Source organism: Acipenser ruthenus, chromosome 12, assembly GCF_902713425.1.
Source record: "Acipenser ruthenus chromosome 12, fAciRut3.2 maternal haplotype, whole genome shotgun sequence".
NCBI classification, from domain to species: domain Eukaryota; kingdom Metazoa; phylum Chordata; class Actinopteri; order Acipenseriformes; family Acipenseridae; genus Acipenser; species Acipenser ruthenus.
In genome coordinates, this window is record NC_081200.1 from 40,389,129 (window position 1) to 40,410,800 (window position 21,672).

At 44.7% G+C, this 21,672-nt stretch overlaps 2 protein-coding genes across 2 annotated transcripts; both read right to left on the reverse strand.

The window, feature by feature from the left end:
- Window positions 1-109: 109 nt before the first annotated feature.
- LOC117416714 (histone H2A deubiquitinase MYSM1) lies at window positions 110-16,096 on the reverse strand. The gene is made up of 20 exons (XM_059035137.1): window positions 15,971-16,096; window positions 15,303-15,381; window positions 14,864-14,934; window positions 14,363-14,437; window positions 13,918-13,990; window positions 13,372-13,470; window positions 12,432-13,008; window positions 11,884-12,109; window positions 11,096-11,226; window positions 9,885-9,988; window positions 9,705-9,782; window positions 9,317-9,405; window positions 8,435-8,489; window positions 8,296-8,346; window positions 7,945-8,019; window positions 7,335-7,523; window positions 6,848-6,980; window positions 5,856-5,961; window positions 987-1,044; window positions 110-549 (listed from the first exon to the last, which is right to left on the reverse strand). Exons 1-20 carry the CDS (start codon window positions 16,027-16,029, stop codon window positions 370-372), a joined length of 2,508 nt encoding a protein of 835 aa, XP_058891120.1. The 5' UTR covers window positions 16,030-16,096; the 3' UTR covers window positions 110-369.
- A 1,774-nt stretch (window positions 16,097-17,870) lies between these two features.
- Window positions 17,871-21,236, reverse strand: caiap (CARD- and ANK-containing Inflammasome Adaptor Protein). The gene has a single exon (XM_059034180.1). The coding sequence runs from the start codon at window positions 20,873-20,875 to the stop codon at window positions 18,605-18,607; it is 2,271 nt and encodes a 756-aa protein (XP_058890163.1). The 5' UTR covers window positions 20,876-21,236; the 3' UTR covers window positions 17,871-18,604.
- Window positions 21,237-21,672: the final 436 nt, after the last annotated feature.

A 21,672-nucleotide genomic window follows, 5' to 3' on the forward strand; every position in this document is an offset into this window, starting at 1 on the left:
TGGACTGCTATGCAATAGTTTCCATCCCTGCAGTTTCATATCAATACCCCCATGCAATTCACAGCCATCTCCGAAACCTACACTGTAACAAGAGATCAATGCAGTCCTATACGCTTTAAAATGTTTTATTGGTATACTTACAACAGTTATACTTTGGCTAGATAACTTTATTTACAAAATACAGGAAAGAAATCAGTATCTTTCTGCTGGGTAACACTGCAACTGGATCCAGTGCCTTTGTAAATAAAACACAGCTAGTAAACATTGAGGATTGAAATCTCCAGTACATACAGATTACTTGTTTTTGTTAACACAGGAAGAAACCGTGAAAGAAACAGACACATATAACAATACAGTACATCCCTGGAACTAGACGGATGTCTGTTCAAAAGGACACATGGTTTTAGATTCTTCTGCACTGAGTACAGCACTGTTCCTATTTTCAGCAGCAAATGTGTCCAGGAACAGGGTTTCAATCTGGGCTAAGAATCCCTCGGTGGCTGTGCCGTTGCAGAGGCTTCCCAAGGAGTTCCTCATCGACGCCAGCATCTGTTCAAAGGTTGATTGATGAGCATTAATGGGATTTAAGTGAATTGTGGTGTGTAAGGAATTTGCTAATCATTATTGCCTAGAGAATAAACCTAAACATTTCCTAAACAAAAAAAGTAAGCAGCCCTTTTTAATTGTATTACAATGCACCTTACTCACAAAGCAAGCAGCCCTTTTTAATTGTATTACAATGTACCTTACTTACAAAGCAAGCAGCCCGTTTTAATTGTATTACAAGGTGAGACATTAATGGTCTGTGTTTAAAGCATTGTTAACCCAAAGAAGATTTTATATACACGGTTTAAAACCGTCCAAGTTTTGTGTGTATGGCCCTCATCACTCACACACTAATTATAATGCCTTTCTCTGGATTAGTAAAAGTCTAAAGCTTCTTGTCTTTATGTAGGTCCTTTCTTTAGAACCTGTTAAGTGCTTACTTTTTCTAAGCAGGAAAGGTTGGAATCTCTGCGGAAAATTCGGTCCATTGGTACGCTGCTGTAAAAACAAAAAATGTATATATATATATATATATATATATATATATATATATATATATATATATATATATAATGATTTCCATTACACGAGAGTAGATGTTAAAACTTCATGCTGATTTGAACTCGGCTCTCGCCAAGATAAGCACCAACTAAGACGTAGCTTTACAGTAAACTAATGTGATCCATATGTGTCTCCCTCCATTTACGTTTCCTTCCATATGATGATGTAGATATCCTTCTGTCTGGTGTTAATTGCTGAAGTGTAATGCTGGCTCCAGGGATCAGCTTATTTTGCCTCCCTGGCGCATCAGCACACACAACGGCTGCGATGCTGGCTCCGGGGATCAACCAAAGTGCGGCCTCCCCAGCGCATCAGCATGACAACCGTCTGGATTGAGCTAAGTAGGGTACATCTCTGGGGTTTTCAAGTGGGCACCTTCCATCCTCAGTGTTTCATCGACTAGCCCACGACACCTCAAGAGGGCTCGACGGTGATTCTGGCGTCCCAGCATCACCCCCCTCCGTCCCCCACTCAACTCAGCCCAGCTTACTTACCTGTCCCCAGCCAGAATCTTTCCGTCTCAACCACAGCCAGTTGCTGCTCCTCTCTGCTGCTTCAGATAAGTTCTTCACTGTGCGACGCAACTCCTGGCCACTGAATCCGACGTCTCTGAGAAACCGGGTTGTAGAGTGTGCCACAAATCCTCGACAACCCACTTCCACTGGGTAAACCCGAACTCTCCATCCTCGCTGTTCCGCTTCAGTGGCTAGTTGAGCATACCGCAGTTTCTTCCTCTCATACGCCTCATCTACAGCATCCTCCCATGGCACTGTTAACTCTACCAGGTGAACAAGACGTGCTGATCCAGACCACAAGACAATATCTGGTCGAAGGTTAGTGGTGGCAATCTCAGGTGGAAAAATAAGCCGTTGACCAACATCTGCCAGCATATTCCAGTCTCTAGCAGCTTCCAGTTGTCCTGGGCGAGGATTGGTTTTAACACCTTTTCTTGGTGGTTGCTCTCCTGGGCGGAGGAACGTTGTCTTTTGTGTGTAATGTTTTGATGGAACAGGTGGCATATATATAATCAGTCAGTCATCAGGTGGACACATTGCAAAATATGGTCTATTTTACCAGGAGAATGTATACTGTACAAGTATCTTGTCAGTTTGTTTAGTACATCTGTGGCAAAGCGCCCCGCCCCTGTGTGCATTTGTGTTATGTGTATGTATGTATGCGTGCGTATGTTAATGTTGGTGTATAGTCATTGGTACACGGGATATAAACGGGTCTGTGTTTCACGTGTATTTAAAAAGTGTATATTTGTATTTAGGCACGGGATTGCACATCACGCACGTGCATTTAAAATATAATATGTGAACACGGGGTTTCACGTAATGAATTCACGTGCTGGGATTCAAGTGAGTAATTAATTAGTAATTGAATCCCAGCACAACAGTATAAATAGATGCACGTTTCTTGCACTCAGGGTTGGTGTTCGGTGAGTGGAGAACGGGAGAGAGAGAAGGAGTAAAGTAAAGTAAAGTAATTAGTGTTATCTGCTCACCGTGTTTGTCCGTTTGTCTGTTCACTGTTTAGTCCGTTTTGTTTATATGTTTCTTTTGGCGTCAAGTGCCGTGTCCTGTTTTATATTCCGTTGTTTAAACCTTTTATTTTGTTATTAAACGCTGAGTGCAGCCATTGCACTCAGCTCATCATCAACCACTGTCTTTGTTTTGAATTCCTGTCTGGTCTGACGCCACCCACTCTGGCCGTCTTTGTGACACGTGGTGTCAGAAGTGGGATAGCCGCGCCTCCAAGCGTCAGACCAGGAGGGGTCTGGATTAAAAAAAAAAAAAAAAAAAAAAAAAAAAAAGAGATTACAAATATTGTTTTTGGGAAAAAAAAAAAGAAGAAAAAAAAGTCAATGGCAGAAGACGCCATCAAACTGCGGGGCTGGTTCCTGGAGAATGCTGGGCTGGAGGCCCAGTCTCTGCCCATGGTCGTCCGGGCTCTGTGGATGATGGACTGTGAGAGATGGGAGGCCTATCAGGAGGAACACACCCCAAACACCTTGGAGGAAGGTGTGGAGTTTGTCCTCAGCTACCTGGAGGCAACCATCAACGGAACAGCAGCCCAGGTAGCAGGACCACCAGCAGAGGAGTACCTGCTGTCCCCATCTCCACCAGCAGAGGGTGAGTACCTGCTGTCCCCATCTCCACCAGCAGAGGGTGAATGCCTGCTGGTTTTGCCTCCACAGCCCAAGTGGGAGGAGCCTGAGCGTCCACAGCCCGAGCGGGAGGAGCCTGAGCGTCCACAGCCCAAATGGGAGGAGCCTGAGCGTCCACAGCCCAAACGGGAGGAGCCTGAGCGTCCACAGCCCAAGCGGGAGGAGCCCGAGTGTCCTACGCCTGAGTGGGAGGAGCCCGAGTGTCCTACGCCTGAGTGGGAGGAGCCCGAACGTCCTACGCCTGAGTGGGAGGAGCCCGAACGTCCTACGCCTGAGTGGGGGGAGCCCGAACGTCCACAGCCCAAAAGGGAGGAGTCGGTGCGTCCACAGCCCAAAAGGGAGGAGTCGGTGCGTCCACAGCCCAAAAGGGAGGAGTCGGTGCGTCCACAGCCCAAAAGGGAGGAGTCGGTGCGTCCACAGCCCAAAAGGGAGGAGTCGGTGCGTCCACAGCCCAAAAGGGAGGAGTCGGTGCGTCCACAGCCCAAAAGGGAGGAGTCGGTGCGTCCACAGCCCAAAGGGAGGCAAGTCGGGGCTTCCACAGCTCTGGGACCCAAGCCACCAGCAGAGGGGAAATGCCTGCTGGTTCAGCCCCAAGAGCCGGAAGGGGAGGGGTTACAGGCTCAACCCCCTGAAAATTTTTGGGGGGGAGAAGGGCAGGATGCTGGTGTCCCCCAGCAGCCTCTCGCTATGCTGCTGAAGGCAGCACGGCGCGCACATGCCCAGCCGCCACAGCAGAGGGAGCCAGCACCGCCAGGAGCAGAGGAGCTGGAGCTGCCTCTGCCTCCACCACCTCCAGGAGCAGAGGAGCAGGAGCTGCCTCTGCCTCCGCCACCACCACCGCAAGGAGCAGAGGAGCAGGAGCTGCCTCTGCCTCCGCCACCACCACCGCAAGGAGCAGAGGAGCAGGAGCTGCCTCTGCCTCCACCACCTCCAGGAGCAGAGGAGCAGGAGCTGCCTCTGCCTCCGCCACCACCACCGCAAGGAGCAGAGGAGCAGGAGCTGCCTCTGCCTCCGCCACCACCACCGCAAGGAGCAGAGGAGCAGGAGCTGCCTCTGCCTCCACCACCTCCAGGAGCAGAGGAGCAGGAGCTGCCTCTGCCTCCGCCACCACCACCGCAAGGAGCAGAGGAGCAGGAGCTGCCTCTGCCTCCGCCACCACCACCGCAAGGAGCAGAGGAGCTGGAGCTGCCTCTGCCTCCACCACCGCCAGGAGCAGAGGAGCTGGAGCTGCCTCTGCCTCCACCACCGCCAGGAGCAGAGGAGCTGGAGCTGCCTCTGCCTCCACCACCGCCCAGAGCAGAGGAGCAGGAGCTGCCTCTGCTGCCCGTACCTCCGCAGGGAGTACGGTGGCCGGAGCCCCAGAAAGGGGAGCTGCCGGCCACGAAGAAGGGGGAGGAGGTCTGGAGACCACTTTCCCCAGCAGCAGTTTCGCTGCAGGAGTTCTTGTGGCCGGAGCCCCACAGGAGGGAGCTGCCGGCTACGAAGAAGGGGGAGGTCGGGGGACCACCTGCCCCCGCAGCTTTTTCGCTGCAGGACGGGACCAACAGGCTGTCAGCCGTGCCACTACCGGCAGGGGTGCTGACAGCATGGCCAGCCATGGGCCCACTGAAGCCTCCCTTCCCAGCCCGAGACTTTGTCCTGGACTGCTGGGTTTTTAAGGGGGGAGGTGGCCGTTGAGGCCATGTGTGCTGCGCACAAGGGGGGGTATATGTGGCAAAGCGCCCCGCCCCTGTGTGCATTTGTGTTATGTGTATGTATGTATGCGTGCGTATGTTAATGTTGGTGTATAGTCATTGGTACACGGGATATAAACGGGTCTGTGTTTCACGTGTATTTAAAAAGTGTATATTTGTATTTAGGCACGGGATTGCACATCACGCACGTGCATTTAAAATATAATATGTGAACACGGGGTTTCACGTAATGAATTCACGTGCTGGGATTCAAGTGAGTAATTAATTAGTAATTGAATCCCAGCACAACAGTATAAATAGATGCACGTTTCTTGCACTCAGGGTTGGTGTTCGGTGAGTGGAGAACGGGAGAGAGAGAAGGAGTAAAGTAAAGTAAAGTAATTAGTGTTATCTGCTCACCGTGTTTGTCCGTTTGTCTGTTCACTGTTTAGTCCGTTTTGTTTATATGTTTCTTTTGGCGTCAAGTGCCGTGTCCTGTTTTATATTCCGTTGTTTAAACCTTTTATTTTGTTATTAAACGCTGAGTGCAGCCATTGCACTCAGCTCATCATCAACCACTGTCTTTGTTTTGAATTCCTGTCTGGTCTGACGCCACCCACTCTGGCCGTCTTTGTGACAACATCTTATGTACTAGCTATTGTTACTATTATTATTACATACATACTACATAATAGCAGCACAACTCAATGAATTACTTGAAGATAAATACCCCCATACCCCCTCCCTCTCTTGGGACAAGCATCTTCCACGTTGCAGGAAACGTTGCAACTGTCTGTTTGTTTTTGTGTTCGCTTGATGTACAGTTTTACATAATCTTGACCTCAAACAAAGAGTCGCACTTAAACTGTTGCCTGTTCAGAGCACAGTGAAAGATCGTCACTCACCCACGGGACAGCCTGTATTTGTCAATTATCCACTCCGCCTTCTTCAAAACAAGAGGCCACTGAGGTTCCTGCGGGGACTGCTGTATTTCAAACTTAAATGGAAGACCTATGTTATGATAACAATAAAAAAGAAAGAATACGTTAATAAAACACTCACCAAACAGACAAGTTTGCTTTGATCCCACGCGCGTGACAACAAATATCTTTAAATTGTCACTTTTACTTTTCCTTAAAGTCTAAGCTAACCCTTTCACTTTCGTCTCAAAGGGGCTTCTAAACTTGGCACCAACCTAAACAAGATTTTATTTAAAGTGCATCAACAAAGAGAACAGTCATACACTAGTAAATATTTCAAAGGTTAACAGATAATATTTTCTTCCCATTTGAAATAGTTTTCCAAACAGTACTGTGCCTCTGACAGGAGAGATGCACGGATGCAGTGCGTGAAGCTTGCTCTTTGACTGGCAGGTTAAACTGTGCGTGTGCGTGCTCAGGCTCTTATAAGACACTGAGTGCCCCCTAGAGCCCCAATGCAGTCAATTAAATTAACCTTGTACTTCAGAGTTCTCACCGATAGCATGCTGTTGCTAGGCAACGTCACAAATCGAGGACAGGCCCCAGTGTCTCAGTTTAAATTGATCAGGTAAATATACACTCCGAAATGGTGGACAGAGCTTAAGGTGGCCAGTTTAGAAGCCAGAATAGCTTGGTCTGTAAGAAAAATACACAACAGTGCAGTATTTACTAGCTCTGGTTTAACGTTTCAAAGAATACTGTCTCTTGTTAAACGCTACTCCAAGTCTACAGTTCACTTAGGACTATTCCAATAACTATCTTTAGCTGACAGAATTCCTAGTGTGTTCCGGATATGTTTCCAGTATTCCACACATGCCGTATTCGGAACACCTGCTTTACTTGACTGGAATGTGTATCCCGTATGCAAACAGAATCCCAGCTGCCTGTAGGTTATATATACCCGATTGTACATTTACCATGCGCTCCAGCTGAGCCGAGATCCTCGCTGACAATGAGGCAGGTGACCTGGGAATGCGGAGAGACGTTTGTGGGATTGTACGGACTGACGATCATTCCAATGAACTGGGCACCTCCTCGAGAAAAATAACTCTAACAACAGAAACATCGCAAGACAAATTAGGGTTACTATCTTCACATGTGACCCATGCATTCTTTACTCAAACATTTAAAATCCACTTATTTCATATGTTTTTTACAATTATTTAAAATACTGTATTCAGTGCAGAGTAAAACATTTTTTAAATATATCTTTGGTGCAAAGAATCCTAATACTCTACGACCAGCTTCCACTCTATCTTTTTGTTGTTTTATTTTCCAAAAGTAAGCTTTGTGTTTGGAAGAATAATCACATGTTTGCAGACTACAAAAGTATCTCAAGTACAAAAAAAAAAGCTTTTTTTTAAGATGTCAGTTATATGATTGAAGGCATTTATTTTGACAGACCTGAAACTTTGCTTGGGTGTCGATATCTCGTAGTGAAGGATTGGGGTCGAAGGCAGGGTGGGAGTGGTACCACCCCACCACACTGTACCCCCTCCCAGCCAGGGCTTCAGAAGCCTGGGTTTGGGACACTGGATCCATCTCACACTGCAGCCCGGTGCTCAGGCTGTTGCAGGGCTCCGCCACGCAGATCTGCAAACGAGGGACATTGTTCAGATGTGCAGGAGGGTTGGGGCAACATTCAGCAGTCGTGATGTAATCAGTAATGTATTTAGCCTTGATTATTGTACTGAAAGTTATCACCTACAAGTTAGAAGGATCAGTGCCACAGCTAGCCAGTGTGATTTGTTCATCATTAAAGATAATCGTGACTATCGAGATTACTTTTTTAACCAATAAATCAATAATGAATATTTTATTATGGTCCAACCCTAATGACTCTGGTCAACTTTGAAGATTACTGAAATGTATTCGCTTCAATACAATTACTAGGTTAGGTTCTCTGAGCTGGTTTTACGCCTTGGAGAATTCAAAGCAAATGGCACCCAATTGATTCATCAACAGCGAAAAATACAAGACAAAACATTTTGATCTAAAACACCCATCTGCTTACCTCCAAGACTCTCTCTCCTTCTGAATACCCTCCTCCCAACAGGCCGATCACCTCTGCCATGGACACGTGTGCATGCTAAACAAGCAAACTGAGAATCACATGCATGCACCGCAATGTCAAAAAGAAAAGCAAAACAAATCTCAAAACTCAAAACTCAGCAGCTCATCTCTATTACAAAGTAAATGCATTTTCAGAACAACCTCTTCAAGTCAGACCCCAGAGATCTGTGAGCTGCTAAAACTGGCTCCTATATTAGCTTCAATATCCTGTCTTAGAGAGACAGGCCTGATGCCAGTCCCAAAGACTCCTGACAAGTGCAGACACTTCATAAATCTGTACAGCTTCACTCACCATATCCATTACAACAAGGGCTTCTCCTGACACCCGCACTTGGAATGGTTCCTGAAAAAAAAGAAAAAAAAAGGTAATGTCAAACCAGTGGGGGAGAGAAGTAAGCAGACTGTATTTTTGCTCATGAAATCAATCATACCTGTTTCTCATCTCCAAAGGCCTGGCATGGGATCAGCTGGAAAGGGTCAAATGAACTGAAGAAGAAGAAGATGATAAAAGACCAGGGCCCCATTGTGAACCCAGGACTGCATTGCACAGGCCACAGTGAGAAGCAGTCTGCCTCCGACACGCACTCGAGAAGCAGTCTGCCTCCGACACGCACTCGAGAAGCAGTCTGCCTCCGACACGCACTCGAGAAGCAGTCTGCCTCCGACACGCACTCGAGAAGCAGTCTGCCTCCGACACGCACTCGAGAAGCAGTCTGCCTCCGACAAGCACTCGAGAAGCAGTCTGCCTCCGACACGCACTCGAGAAGCAGTCTGCCTCCGACACGCACTCGAGAAGCAGTCTGCCTCCGACACGCACTCGAGAAGCAGTCTGCCTCCGACACGCACTCGAGAAGCAGTCTGCCTCCGACACGCACTCGAGAAGCAGTCTGCCTCCGACACGCACTCGAGAAGCAGTCTGCCTCCGACACGCACTCGAGAAGCAGTCTGCCTCTGACACGCACTCGAGAAGCAGTCTGCCTCTGACACGCACTCGAGAAGCAGTCTGCCTCTGACACGCACTCGAGAAGCAGTCTGCCTCCGACACGCACTCGAGAAGCAGTCTGCCTCTGACACGCACTCGAGAAGCAGTCTGCCTCTGACACGCACTCAAGAAGCAGTCTGCCTCGAGGCTCGGGCTTTTGAACTCTAGTCCAAATTACTTAAGTCATAACGGCTGCAGGTGTATCAATGATTATTACTGAACACTGTCAACCATTCATAAGAATGTCCCCAATGTAGTGTTTTTTCCAGCCTTAGGGATGTGCTGGTAGGTTCTCCGTGTTTAAACACAAACAGGACAGAAAGGCTCTTACTTTTTGGCCTGGCGCGGGACCTTCGGGGGTTTTGGAAGTCTTTTCTTGTCCTCTTCTCTTCTCTTGGCCAGCTCCTCGGCAGTAAGGTGCTAACAGACAAAGCAGAGAACAGTACACAGTAACCTGGCTGAAGAACAGTATGCATACATGCAATAAACTGAATGACTGGCGGGCAATGAAGCTATGGTTAGAAATCTGAATCACGTTGCTGCTATCCTTATGGTGCCTTTTAAAAAGTAACACATAACAAAACAAACAATAACTGTGATAAAAATAACAGCTGGTTATGCAGGGCTGATAGCATTAAATAACAGACAAGATCTGTTACATTACAACCAGATCTTGCACAGCGGACAATTCAAAACTGAACTACATCCGAGACAAATACCTCATACGTTTGTCCTTCTAGATCTCTGGCGTCACACCAGTTACCCCACACGTCCCGAACGCGACGCTTTCTGGTGCGCTTCCAAAAAATAAACAAAAATTTAAAAATAGGTTAGTCCGAATCTTCATCATACTTGTGAACGTTTTTGTTTTTATAACACCCAGTTCCGGTGACTCTTACCATTGACTGCAGTCTCTGAGCCAGCTGGTAGGCTTCCATTGTGTCCTTTCCTTCTTTAAAGCGTGTTTTATCCACCAGTCTAGGTCTGTTATAGATCGCCTGTTCTGATTTGAAAAAATAAAGTAAATAACACTAAGTTAATCACAGGCTACATAAAGCACACAATACTGAGTAATTAGCCCAGCTGGTAATACAGTAATCTGCACATGATAACAAATACAAAAATACTTCATTTTGCTGAGCTATCCTGGGTCAGGAGGGATTAATGAGGGGTGTAACGATACACTAATGTCACAATACGATATGCAGGTGTAACAATACACTAATGTCACACCAGGTCTGATCCAGCGTGATGTGCATTCCTTATACCAAAGCTATGAACCAGGTCTGACCCAGGTCTGACCCAGCGTGATGTGCATTCCTCATATCAAAGCTATGAACCACGTCTGATCCAGCGTGATGTGCATTCCTCATATCAAAGCTATGAACCAGGTCTGACCCAGCGTGATGTGCATTCCTCATATCAAAGCTATGAACTACGTCTGATCCAGCGTGATGTGCATTCCTCATATCAAAGCTATGAACCACGTCTGATCCAGCGTGATGTGCATTCCTCATACCAAAGCTATGAACTAGGTCTGATCCAGCGTGATGTGCATTTCTCATACCAAAGCTATGAACTAGGTCTGATCCAGCGTGATGTGCATTTCTTATATCAAAGCTATGAACCAGGTCTGATCCAGCGTGATGTGCATTTCTTATATCAAAGCTATGAACCAGGTCTGATCCAGCGTGATGTGCATTCCTCATACCAAAGCTATGAACCAGGTCTGATCCAGCGTGATGTGCATTCCTCATATCAAAGCTATGAACTACGTCTGATCCAGCGTGATGTGCATTCCTCATATCAAAGCTATGAATCACGTCTGATCCAGCGTGATGTGCATTTCTTATATCAAAGCTATGAACCAGGTCTGATCCAGCGTGATGTGCATTCCTCATACCAAAGCTATGAACCAGGTCTGATCCAGCGTGATATGCATTTCTCATATCAAAGCTATGAACCAGGTCTGATCCAGTGTGATGTGCATTCCTCATATCAAAGCTATGAATCACGTCTGATCCAGCGTGATGTGCATTCCTCATATCAAAGCTATGAACCAGGTCTGACCTAGCATGATGTGCGTTCCTCATACATCTCCTCCTCTTACCACAGCCGAAGTTTATCGCTCCTATCAGCTCCAGGTATGTGTGGATCCTCCCGATGCAGTTAACATCTCCACAGTTCTTCAGACCAGGCCTGACTGAGGTTTTATTCAGGTACTTGGGTTTGCACTTCTCCCTGTCACACAAATCCTTATTAGTAATGGTTGTTATGGAGATGAGGACACAATACAATAGGGTGCATTTCCAATCTGTACCACCAGGGGTCATGAGAGTGCAGACTCTACATTTACAATAACCAGTATAAAGTATGCAGGTGTCTAGTATCTAGCTATACTTTCCCCTATAGAAGTATTTTTTAATTTCTATAAACCGATGACCATTTTTTGCCTAGAGCTTTAAGAGCTGAGCTTCCAAAACATGTATCCATATCAGCTCTGGTGTGAATTACAATTACAACAGCAGAATTGTTTGCTGAAATTGCAATTAGAGTTACAATCATGCTGCAGTAATTACAACTATACTAAAAAGTAATATAAACAACTACAACACATGAACACGTTTACTCCATTTATTCTAAGTAGCCATGCAATAATCGCAGGTATAAATACAGAAACATACTATATGAGTTTCATTATTTTTTTTAAACAGATGGGGTCACTAAAAGTGGTTGAAAGATACAAGAATAATGATCGCTCCATGTAAAACACAACACAGAACTGCGAATGCTGAAGCTTGGAAAGGTGTGGAATTACACTGCAATTACAATTACAATTCTGCACAGCTACATCAGGTCTGATCTAGATGTCGGTCAATAAGCAATCCCGCGTCTCACCACTGGTCCAGGATGTAGTTCCTGATTTTGAGGTAGCGCTCTGGTGTTTTTGAAGATCTCCCCTCGAAGAACTCCGAGATGGCTTGCTTCTCCTCTTCAATGATGGCGCTTCTGTCCATTTCTACTTCCTCTTCGGGTGGTTTTAGCATCTCTTCCTCTTCTTCCTCCTCCTCCTCCTCCTCCTCAGGGTTCTCATAATCAGCACCTGGAACCTGCTCTGACTGAGCTGAAACCATACAGGTAGAAGAAATCATTAACTAGGGATCATGCGTTAGCAAGCCACAGTGAGGTCTGACAACAACCTCCAGGATTTGCAGTATAGAATTTCTCTACCAATTTTGATCCCAATTATACAGGTAGTTGCAAGGATGGAAATACATTTTTTCACCCAAACATTCTCTAACTTGTGATGAACATACAGGGTAGACCATAATTCTGCCACATTTAGTACTTCCTTGTGATTATGCACAAACATTAGGTTTCGATAACATGACTGGTGTATCAAAATTCTCAACGTAACAGAAGGGTTAAATGACACTGTGCAGTACCTGTCCCCTCGATCGATTCATGCTCAGGTAGCAACTGTACAAAGACTCGGTCTGCCTCGTTTTCCTCATCAGGCGTCATAGGGTTCAATACCAGCGGATCAGCACTTTCCTTGCTGGATATGCAGTCAGAACTGGAGCCGGAGTCGAGTTCTACTGACAGAGTTGTTTGTCCTTTGCAAGCTGCTGTTGGGGTTAACCCAGAAAGATGACCTCCAACTGCATCATGAACTTCATAATAAGCAGCGGAGGTTTCAGGCTCCACAGCGGAGGGCGGTACTGTCACTGAGTTAGGCTGGACCTCCTCTGCTTCCACACAGCTCGCAGTGTGTGCGCTTCCCTCCTCCGGGGTCTCTCCTTCCACATCGGAGAGCTGAAGACGTGCACCTCCATCAGCATCGTCGGTGATATCAACGTCTTCGTCGTCCGACAGCCTCTCAATCCTCACTGTGTTGAGGTGGGTGTCAGCCTGAGCTTCACAGAACGAAGCGGGGTGAGACTCGTTCCCTGACCCATCACCGGAAGAGACACACGGGATCTCTTGGCTGCTTCTGTCTTTAGAGGGGTTGTCTGTCTTAGCCTGCAGAGAATGCAAACACACAGAGCAGATCAGCCCGATGCCACAGTCAGCAGCAGCAGCTTCTACGGTCTTACCCATACAGGTGACACTTCAATATGTTTTACTGTTACACACCAAGGAAACTGGGCGGTTACATTATGCTATAACTATATGGCTCTATTTGAATTGTCTAGTGGCAGATCTAAATACCGCTGTTCTATTAATCCAGCAGGGAGTGGTTAATTGACCCTCTTTCTGACTACACATGTTGAAAACACATTGGAAAGTGTCCCCTAATGCAACAGCTTTACACTGAGTAAAACTTTAACTTTGTTTTTGTTTCAGTGGCACAGTGTTTAAAGAGCAAAGGGCTGGCGCACTCACCTTGGTTTTAAAGTACTGCCTAGCATAGCCCTTCACCTGCAGGACAGAGCGGCTACCAATCATCTTGGCAATCTTAGTCCACCTCCGGCCAAACTGAGCCTAAAGAGCATTGAGGAGTGGGTTGAGGATGCTTTCTTTACATGTTATATCGTATAGATGTGTGTATCGCTTTTGTTGTGAAACAAAACCAAAAACACAACACAGCTCATTGTAGTTGTTGAATGAAGGACAAGTGTGTGTTTTATAATTGATATGAATGCATGCTCTCCCTATCTCGTTTAATTTGTGATCATTTGATCTTAAAATGCATTACATCAGGACCATCACATGTATTGCGATGCACATCGTATTGTGATATTACTGCACTGTTACACTCTAGTGCACACACATACCGAGAGTCCACATAATCACAGACTGCAATCTGTAAATTCAATCTCTATCGGCACTTTATTGACAATACCAAATCTGAAATGTCTACTGGAGTCTTTGTTTTTGCAGTTTTTGGATACCTGGTTAAGCTCTGACACTAGTACAAAATGTGTTTACCAGTCCTTTTTCAAAAATGTCCTTTTCCTCTTGTGTCCAGCGAATCGGGAAGGTGGATGATTTCACAGGTGACCTGTACAACACAAAATCCGGAGATATTCAGTGTTCACTTTGTGTACTACTTGTGCAACTCTCAACAGCAATACAAAGCATGCATTTAGTACCTCTTACTAGATCCAATTAAATTATTTAATATTCCTATTGCAGATCTTCAAATGGCAATGACAACAACACAGTACCTGTATAAAAAATCCCTCTACTTCACACACACACACACACACACACACACACACACACACACACACACACACACACACACACACACACACACACACACACACACACACACACTATGGAATAGATACTTTTGAGATTCACTCCTCTGTTGAGATTGGATCATTTAAAACAACTCAGTAGCAGAATTTCATTAAAGCAAACTACTCACCTCTTTACTTTTTCAGTTCCTTGCTTATCACTGGTCCATAAGTTCTGGGGCAGCTGCTTACCTGTTAGATAATATCTATCAACTTGTTAACAAATACAACAACAGTATTTTGCTGAAGATTGGAGGGGGTTGCGACAACATTTCAATATAAAGCATTGCTTTCTTAAGATCATGTGCTGTGCATTGCCACACCAGTCCTAACCTAACTAGAAGATAACTAGATAAATAAAGTGGTGATACAGCTGAAGAATGGTACTTCTGTGGGCATTCCATGAAAATGTAATGCTTGTTTCATTGGAAGTTCTTAATATTGAGGATCAAACTACTGCATATTAACATACAGCCATCAACAAACAAAAGAAATCTTGGTCTTTCCATCATAAGTCTGATATTGATCATCTATCAGTCTAACCAACTCTACACTTTCCTGACCCTCTTCTGCTCTCAAGGGCTGTCTACAAACCGTGGGGATGCCAGAAACAGCCCTTGGGAAAAGGATACTCTTCTTCAAGCAGCATATTCTCAATGACCACCCGGTTCTCATCGCTGATGGAGCTATCTAACGTCCAGGGCTACAAGAGAGGGGAACACGGAGTGCAGGACAATGCTTAGACTAAATACAAAACCAAACATGTGTCTAAGGCAGGAAAACTGGCAACCTGACACAGGAGGCTCAGAGTAATACACACACTCTACACACAAGAGGAGCTCACAGTAATACACACACTCTACACCCAAGAAGAGCTCACAGTAATACACACACTCTACACACAAGAGGAGCTCACAGTAATACACACACTCTACACACAAGAGGAGCTCACAGTAATACACACACTCTACACACAAGAGGAGCTCACAGTAATACACACACTCTACACACAAGAACTTCATAAAGGAACTACTTTATTAACAAAATAATGAGATGCTTGGTCATACTTACTATTACACCAGGGCTAGGTCCCCATGCTGACTGTAAATAGTGATCCTGCAGGAATCCGGAGGCTCCACCATTAATGTCACTTCAAAAATAATAATAATAATAATAATAATAATAATAATAATAACAATCATTCGACTAGTGGCTAAAACAGGGTACATTTCATGTTGGGTAAGCCTTTAAAAAGGCATCAATACAAGTCTATATCCAATGCAGTTTATCCAGACCCTGCTTCACTGGCAAACTGTGACTCAACTGTACAGTAACCTATACTATTCAAACCAATCTGTTTCTGGTGTTTGAAAAATATTATAGTGATGTTCCTGTTAGCCAAATTGTGACCGCATTGTGGCGCTTTATCGGCAGATGCCACTTCCTACCAGTAGCATTTCTACTGCTATAAGACACTCTACGTTCAAAGTTTACTGACGCTGCCCTTTGCGTTCAAATCGGTTTAAAAGATAGAACACACTTGTATTGTTTCAAGTAACGGCCACCTGTTTCACGTTGTGCCGTACATCGTGTGCATGAATGTGACAGGTAGGTACAGTAGTCAGAAAGCACTCAGCACTACATGCTGCATATTCAAAATCACAAGACAGCGCATCTGCATATGAATCGTGCAGACATGTCTTCACCCTGCCCCGAGTGCTAATCAGATCGTTCCTTACCTCAAACTCAATTCAGATTCATCGCCTTCTATATCAACATCTAGCTCTTCTGCTGCCATCTTGCCACTGTACCAGATGCAATTACTAAATTACAAGAGGCGCTCGAGAGCCTTCTGACAAGCGCGCTTCGTTTATTGAAGCGCCATCTGCTGGATCGGAAGACTGACCCCATAAATAAACAAAATAAAGGCCACGGTGATTTCAATTGTTCTTTTTTTATTATTATTACAAATGAAATGTTCCTAAACATAACATAATTAATATGAACCATGTTTTAAAAAGAAAAGTCTATGCGTTTTACAGGCCATTTAACGCAGGTCATTGTTTTTATTTTGTTTTTCTGGTACATGGGAATTTTATTTTTAATTTGTTATGAAAATATGAAGATGGCATCTCAAACCGTTTATTAAATATTAACAGTTTTTAAATATCTAACAAAGGGAAGGGAAATCTCCTTTTGGAAAATGAACAAAATCATCAGCTTTACACATGATTTAGTGGAGACTTGATTAAAATCTTTAAAAGAGTTGAAAAAGTTAACCATAGCCAACACAGCACAGAAACCAGCAGTAGAGGACACAGTTGGAAATGAAGTGTAGACAGACTTCACAGTCAACGGGGGGACAGTTGTAGACAGAAGCAGAGCGATCTGAACTCATAGGGTCTACTTTTCAGTTAGCCTCCTGTTCTTCATCAGAATCAGACTCATTCCTGCCTTGGTGTACTAGCTGTCAATCACCTGCTACCACCCAGCCTTTTGTAAACACCACAAGAGCTGATGCATAAATATAAACACTTCTTTTAGTAAAATACAAAGACCGTGAAATAACAATAAAAGTTTAGCTTACAGCTTTATCAAACTTCCTTTTTTTCAGCATATAAAAACAATCTCCATGTCATTGTGTTGCTCCTGTTGTTTTTCTTCATTACATCGCGTAAAATCCATGATTCGCAGAATTCCAGAGGTTTGCTCTTGTGGTTTAAGATGTCCCCTAAATGCAGTCCTTTTCTCTTAGTTGTAATGCGCACTACGCAGCGCAGAGGTTTTTAATTACAATTAAGACATACATTCCTCTGCAGCGATTGGGAGACTTCATTGACGTTGTACACCTGTCAATCTTCCTTTGTGGGCTAAACAAACTGTGCATTTGCACTATTGATCTTGTCTTTGCAATTGGCATTTTACTTGACTTGAATTTTGCTTGTAAAACAGTCATTGATTTCTTTGACCCAAGCAATGCGTTTTCGAGGTAGATTACTCAGAGGCTTTGTAACCCTATTCACATGCAAATCGACTCTTTTTAAAATGCAAATGAAGCGCTGGCTGTGTGCTCTGCTAGAGTGAACTCAGACTACAACATGATTACATTTCTGACTTTGTTGTGCTCGTGTTTGTCATCTAGATCTCCTAGCAACAAGGGAGAAGAGGTAGTGAAGCACTGAAAACATTACTGCCTGTGATACGTACACACCAAAAGCATTGGGCTTAATGTTGTTATTATATTTTATTATTGTATTTGATACTGCAGTATAGTGTATCAGCAGCCATTCTCCTGAGAGCTATACACTTTGATTGTGTAATCAACAGGCATACATTATGTTTTGTTGACTCACTTCATACAACAGGATCCATAGAGATATTGATTGAACAGTAACCGCCTCCACAAATCCAAGGCATATCTAATAAGGCTTGTGTAATATATCATGCATATTTTCTGGACAGCAATGCTGTTTTAAAAAACAATGAAAAAATGCATTGATGGTGATAGTCACCAAGCTTTTCCTAATGGCCAGGTCATTGCTGTGTTCTTTACATCTTTAAAGGAGGCTAATTTAAAGAGTTCCTGATGTAATGCACAGCACAGAGCTCTCCTGATATTTCCACACTCAAAGTCCCATATTTGTCCTATATGAGAAACACTGTATATCAAATAGGAGACACTTCATTGCATTCCCACTCACTCGACTCATGTGTGTGATATAATTTCTAATACCTTCTTACTTTTATTATTATTATTATTATTATTATTATTATTATTATTATTATTATTATTATTATTATTATAGAGACTGCAGCAGCTGCGCTGCATTGAAGTTGCTTTGACATATTTTACAAACAACATCAATTAAAACATATATTCTGAATTTAAAATATGATATAAAACTTTGTGTGAGACAGAGACAACCAGTCGTGTGTAACTTTGCTATTTACCAGATAACTATCAATACAATCTGAGAGAGATCACGTACACAAATATGTATTAGTACTGTACATGACTGAACAGGAATGCTAAGAAAATATAACAATATAACAATATAACAATCTCTCGCCAGTAAATACAATAGCACACTTTTGAATGAGCCTTAACCAACCAGCCTCAAATACCCAGTCATTTTGGTGGAAGCCAGTGAATTCAAGTTCTATTGTAACATTCCTGAAGTCTATCCAAATGCTTCATGAAATATAAGGGACATTTTCTATCAACATTGTAACTACTGCTATAATTAATCTGCTTTGACCACTATTTCAAATACCTTAAGCACCTGACAACATCCACCAACCCAGCATACACTCCAAACTGCTGCTAATTTTGGCATCTGGCTGAAATTCTAGTTGTAGTGTTTGGAGCTTAACTATTTCATTAATAACATTTTCTTTTTCAGAAAGGTGGCTATGTGCTGGTGATTGTCGGTGTCCCCCGACTGTGCCACTTGCAGTGGGGTCTTTTTCACATTGTTTGCAGCCTGCAGGTTGGGTTTCTCTCCTTGGGCCCAGCTCACCAGTTTCTGCACAGAGCTGTAGTGAGCGGACTTGCAGGCGCAGTGCAGAGGGGTGTCCTTGTTGTTGTCGAGGGGATTGACAGCCGCTCCGCTGCCCAGCAGCAGCTCTATGAGCGCGTCCTGCCCGTGTTCCGCTGCGAGGTGCAGAGGGGTCCTCCGCCACACGTTTTTGTCATCTACGTTCTTATTTTTTCCAGCAGCCAAAAGACCCGTCGCCACGCTGGCATGCCCTTTGGCAGCTGCGTAGTGCAAGGCCGTACAGCCATCCATGTCTTTAGCTCCATACCTTGCCTTGGCAGCCAGCATTGCAGACACAGCTTCTAAATGCCCCTCCGTGGCAGCCACATGCAAGGGTGTCTTTTTCTCCTTGTCTGCAGAATTGGGATCAGCGTGACTTTTGAGAAGCTGTTTCACCATCTCACCGTTGCCTTGAGCTGCCGCGAAATGCAAAGGTGTCTTGGAGTGCTTGTCTTTAGCATTGATGTCCGCTTTGCACTGGATCAAGCGCTGGGTGACATCAGCATGACCCCGCTGACAAGCAACGTGCAAGGGGGTGAGAGACTCCTTAGTCACTGCATTCACGTTGGCTCCAGCTTTAATCAGCAGCTCAACTAATGCTGGTTTATTGTGGAAGGCAGCAACGTGCAAAGGAGATTGGTTGCCTGGGCCTGCAGTATTAGCATCCATCCCTTTCTCTAGCAGGAGCTTTGTACTGGGGAGACTCCCACTTTGAACAGCCAGGTGCAGTGCTGTGTTGAGATTGGGTAGCTTGTCATCCAGTCGTGCCTGTCTTGAAACAAGCACTTTGACAGCTTCCAGTTTGCCCATTTCCGCAGCCAACAGCAAGGGGGTGTATTGCATGTCATTGCGTGCATTCACGTCCGTGCCCTTGTCTATTAAGGCTGCGATGATTCCATGCAGATCTCTCTGCACAGCCTTAAAAAGTGCAGACACCCTGGTGTCAGGGGACAGGTCCTCAGCATGCTGCAGGATCAACCCAAATACCAACTGGTTGTTGCTATTAAATGCTGCGTCGATAACAGAAGAGTCAATCTGGGCACCAGCTTCAAGCAGGACCTTCACGGTCTTCTCAAAACCCAGAGAAACGGCGTGAAACAGGGCGGTTTTCTTTTTCTCATCTTTGGCATCCACTGGGGCGCCCTTCTTTAGAAGAATCTGGGCCAGGCTGCTCTCATCCTTGAGGGCCACCAGGTGCAGGAAATTCTTCTGGTTTTTATAGTTCCTAGTCTCTTCCTCCACCAGCATCGTGACTATACTGAGGTGGTTGTTTTGGGCAGCCAAGTGAAATGGTGTCTTGGATTTTTTGTCTGTGGCATAGATGTTAGCTCCTGCCTCTAAGAGCACCTTCACAGCCTGGGCATGACCTCTTTCAGCCGCCCGGTGCAATGGTGAGCTCCCATTCTTGTCACTCACGTCCAGCTTGGCACCTTTGCTGAGCAAATACTCAATAACTTGGACTTGGCCATGAGAGGCTGCTATGTGCAAGAGAGTCTCATGTGAGGAATTGACTGCGTTAACGTTGCCGTCTTTCAATATTTTCTCCAAGTAAGAAACATCTCCGGCTGCAGCAGCTTCAAACAGTCCCCCAGGCTTTTGAGGGATCACTTTGGGGTGTCCTGCAACTCGAACTGATTTCTCTGTCATGTCCGGCTTCTTGATGGGCTTTTCTTTCTTAAGTGGGGCCGCTGCCATGATGGTCTTTTTGGGGGTCTCCTGGACAGCTTCAGGAGGCCCATTTGTTTCCTTTTCCAATAGGTACCCAACCAGCTGCCTATTGGCATCTCTAATGTTCTCATTCACGCCACTCACATACACCCGAATGCCGTTGTACAAGGCCGGCTCAACAAGTTTCAGGCAGGGGTAAAAGAAAAGTCTACAAGCTCTCTCACCTTTGGAGACCAGAATCTCCAGAATCCTGGAGTTCTTTTCCTCACGGGTCCTGTAGTTCGAAAGCAGGAGTTTCTTTTCCGGTGGCAAGATGCCTTGGCCAATGAGATGGTCCAGCAGATGTTCGGTGTTATTTATACCATTCACCAGATCCTTTTTCTTAGTCTGGAGAACTTCAACAGCATATGGATTGGTGAACAGACTAGCAGAATGCATTATAACTCCCTGAGCCACTTGCTTTGATTTCACTGTATTCCAGTCTGGTTTTGATCAGAAACCTAAAAACTGCAACAGGAACTGCTGCTTTTTTCTTTTAGACGACAGAATTACTGCAACACATCCAAAACTTCCTTGGTAGTCTTGCCTCTCCTTCTTAAATAAAGCTTTATTCTAATCTAATGTCCCCATAGCAACCAGGTAAATACTATGGTGAGCACAGGTGGTTCAAAACTTTTATCAATGAAAAAAAAACAAATTGCATCTAGTTTTGATTCAGTGTAAAAGCGTGCCAATAGTCTAGCACACAAATTGTTGCTGTTACTTACATATTAACAGAGATGTTAAAAGTTATGTTTGTTTTCTGAACCTAACTATTGAGCATACTTTGTTGTAATTGCAGTGTAAGCAATCCGTCAGTAGTGACTGGAGAGAATGTGGAGCCTAGCTACTGTTGCTGTGATCACTACCGTAGGCTTTTGTGCAGGATTTGAAATCTCTGTGCAGTCCTACCACAAACAAAAGCTGCACATGACTTCCTTTAGGATAATTTAAGAACAACCCAGGGCAGGAGAATGCATACAGCATGCAGACAGCAATCAGATCATTGTGATGAAACAAATCATATAATAAAGAGAAAGCGAAAGAGAGAGAGAAGGGGTTCTTTTACAAAATGTTCACTGCTGTCACCTTGTCTCATTTTCCTGGTCATCAACTGAGAAATGAAGAGTGTGTGTTATTGTGAAGTCCTGAATCCCCTTCCTCACCATTGCAAATAGCACTCCCACCCGGTCAGA

Excerpts from the sequence above, each read along its gene's own strand:
- LOC117416714 (XM_059035137.1), bottom strand. The coding sequence starts at position 16,029 with ATGGCAGCAGAAGAGCTAGATGTTGATATAGAAGGCGATGAATCTGAA. Across the intron at positions 9,406-9,704 it reads TAGAAGGACAAACGTATGAG|CACCTTACTGCCGAGGAGCT; the intron begins GTATTTGTCTCG and ends TTTGTCTGTTAG. Across the intron at positions 5,962-6,847 it reads CGGCTCAGCTGGAGCGCATG|GTCTTCCATTTAAGTTTGAA; the intron begins GTAAATGTACAA and ends ATCATAACATAG.
- caiap (XM_059034180.1), bottom strand. The coding sequence starts at position 20,875 with ATGCATTCTGCTAGTCTGTTCACCAATCCATATGCTGTTGAAGTTCTC.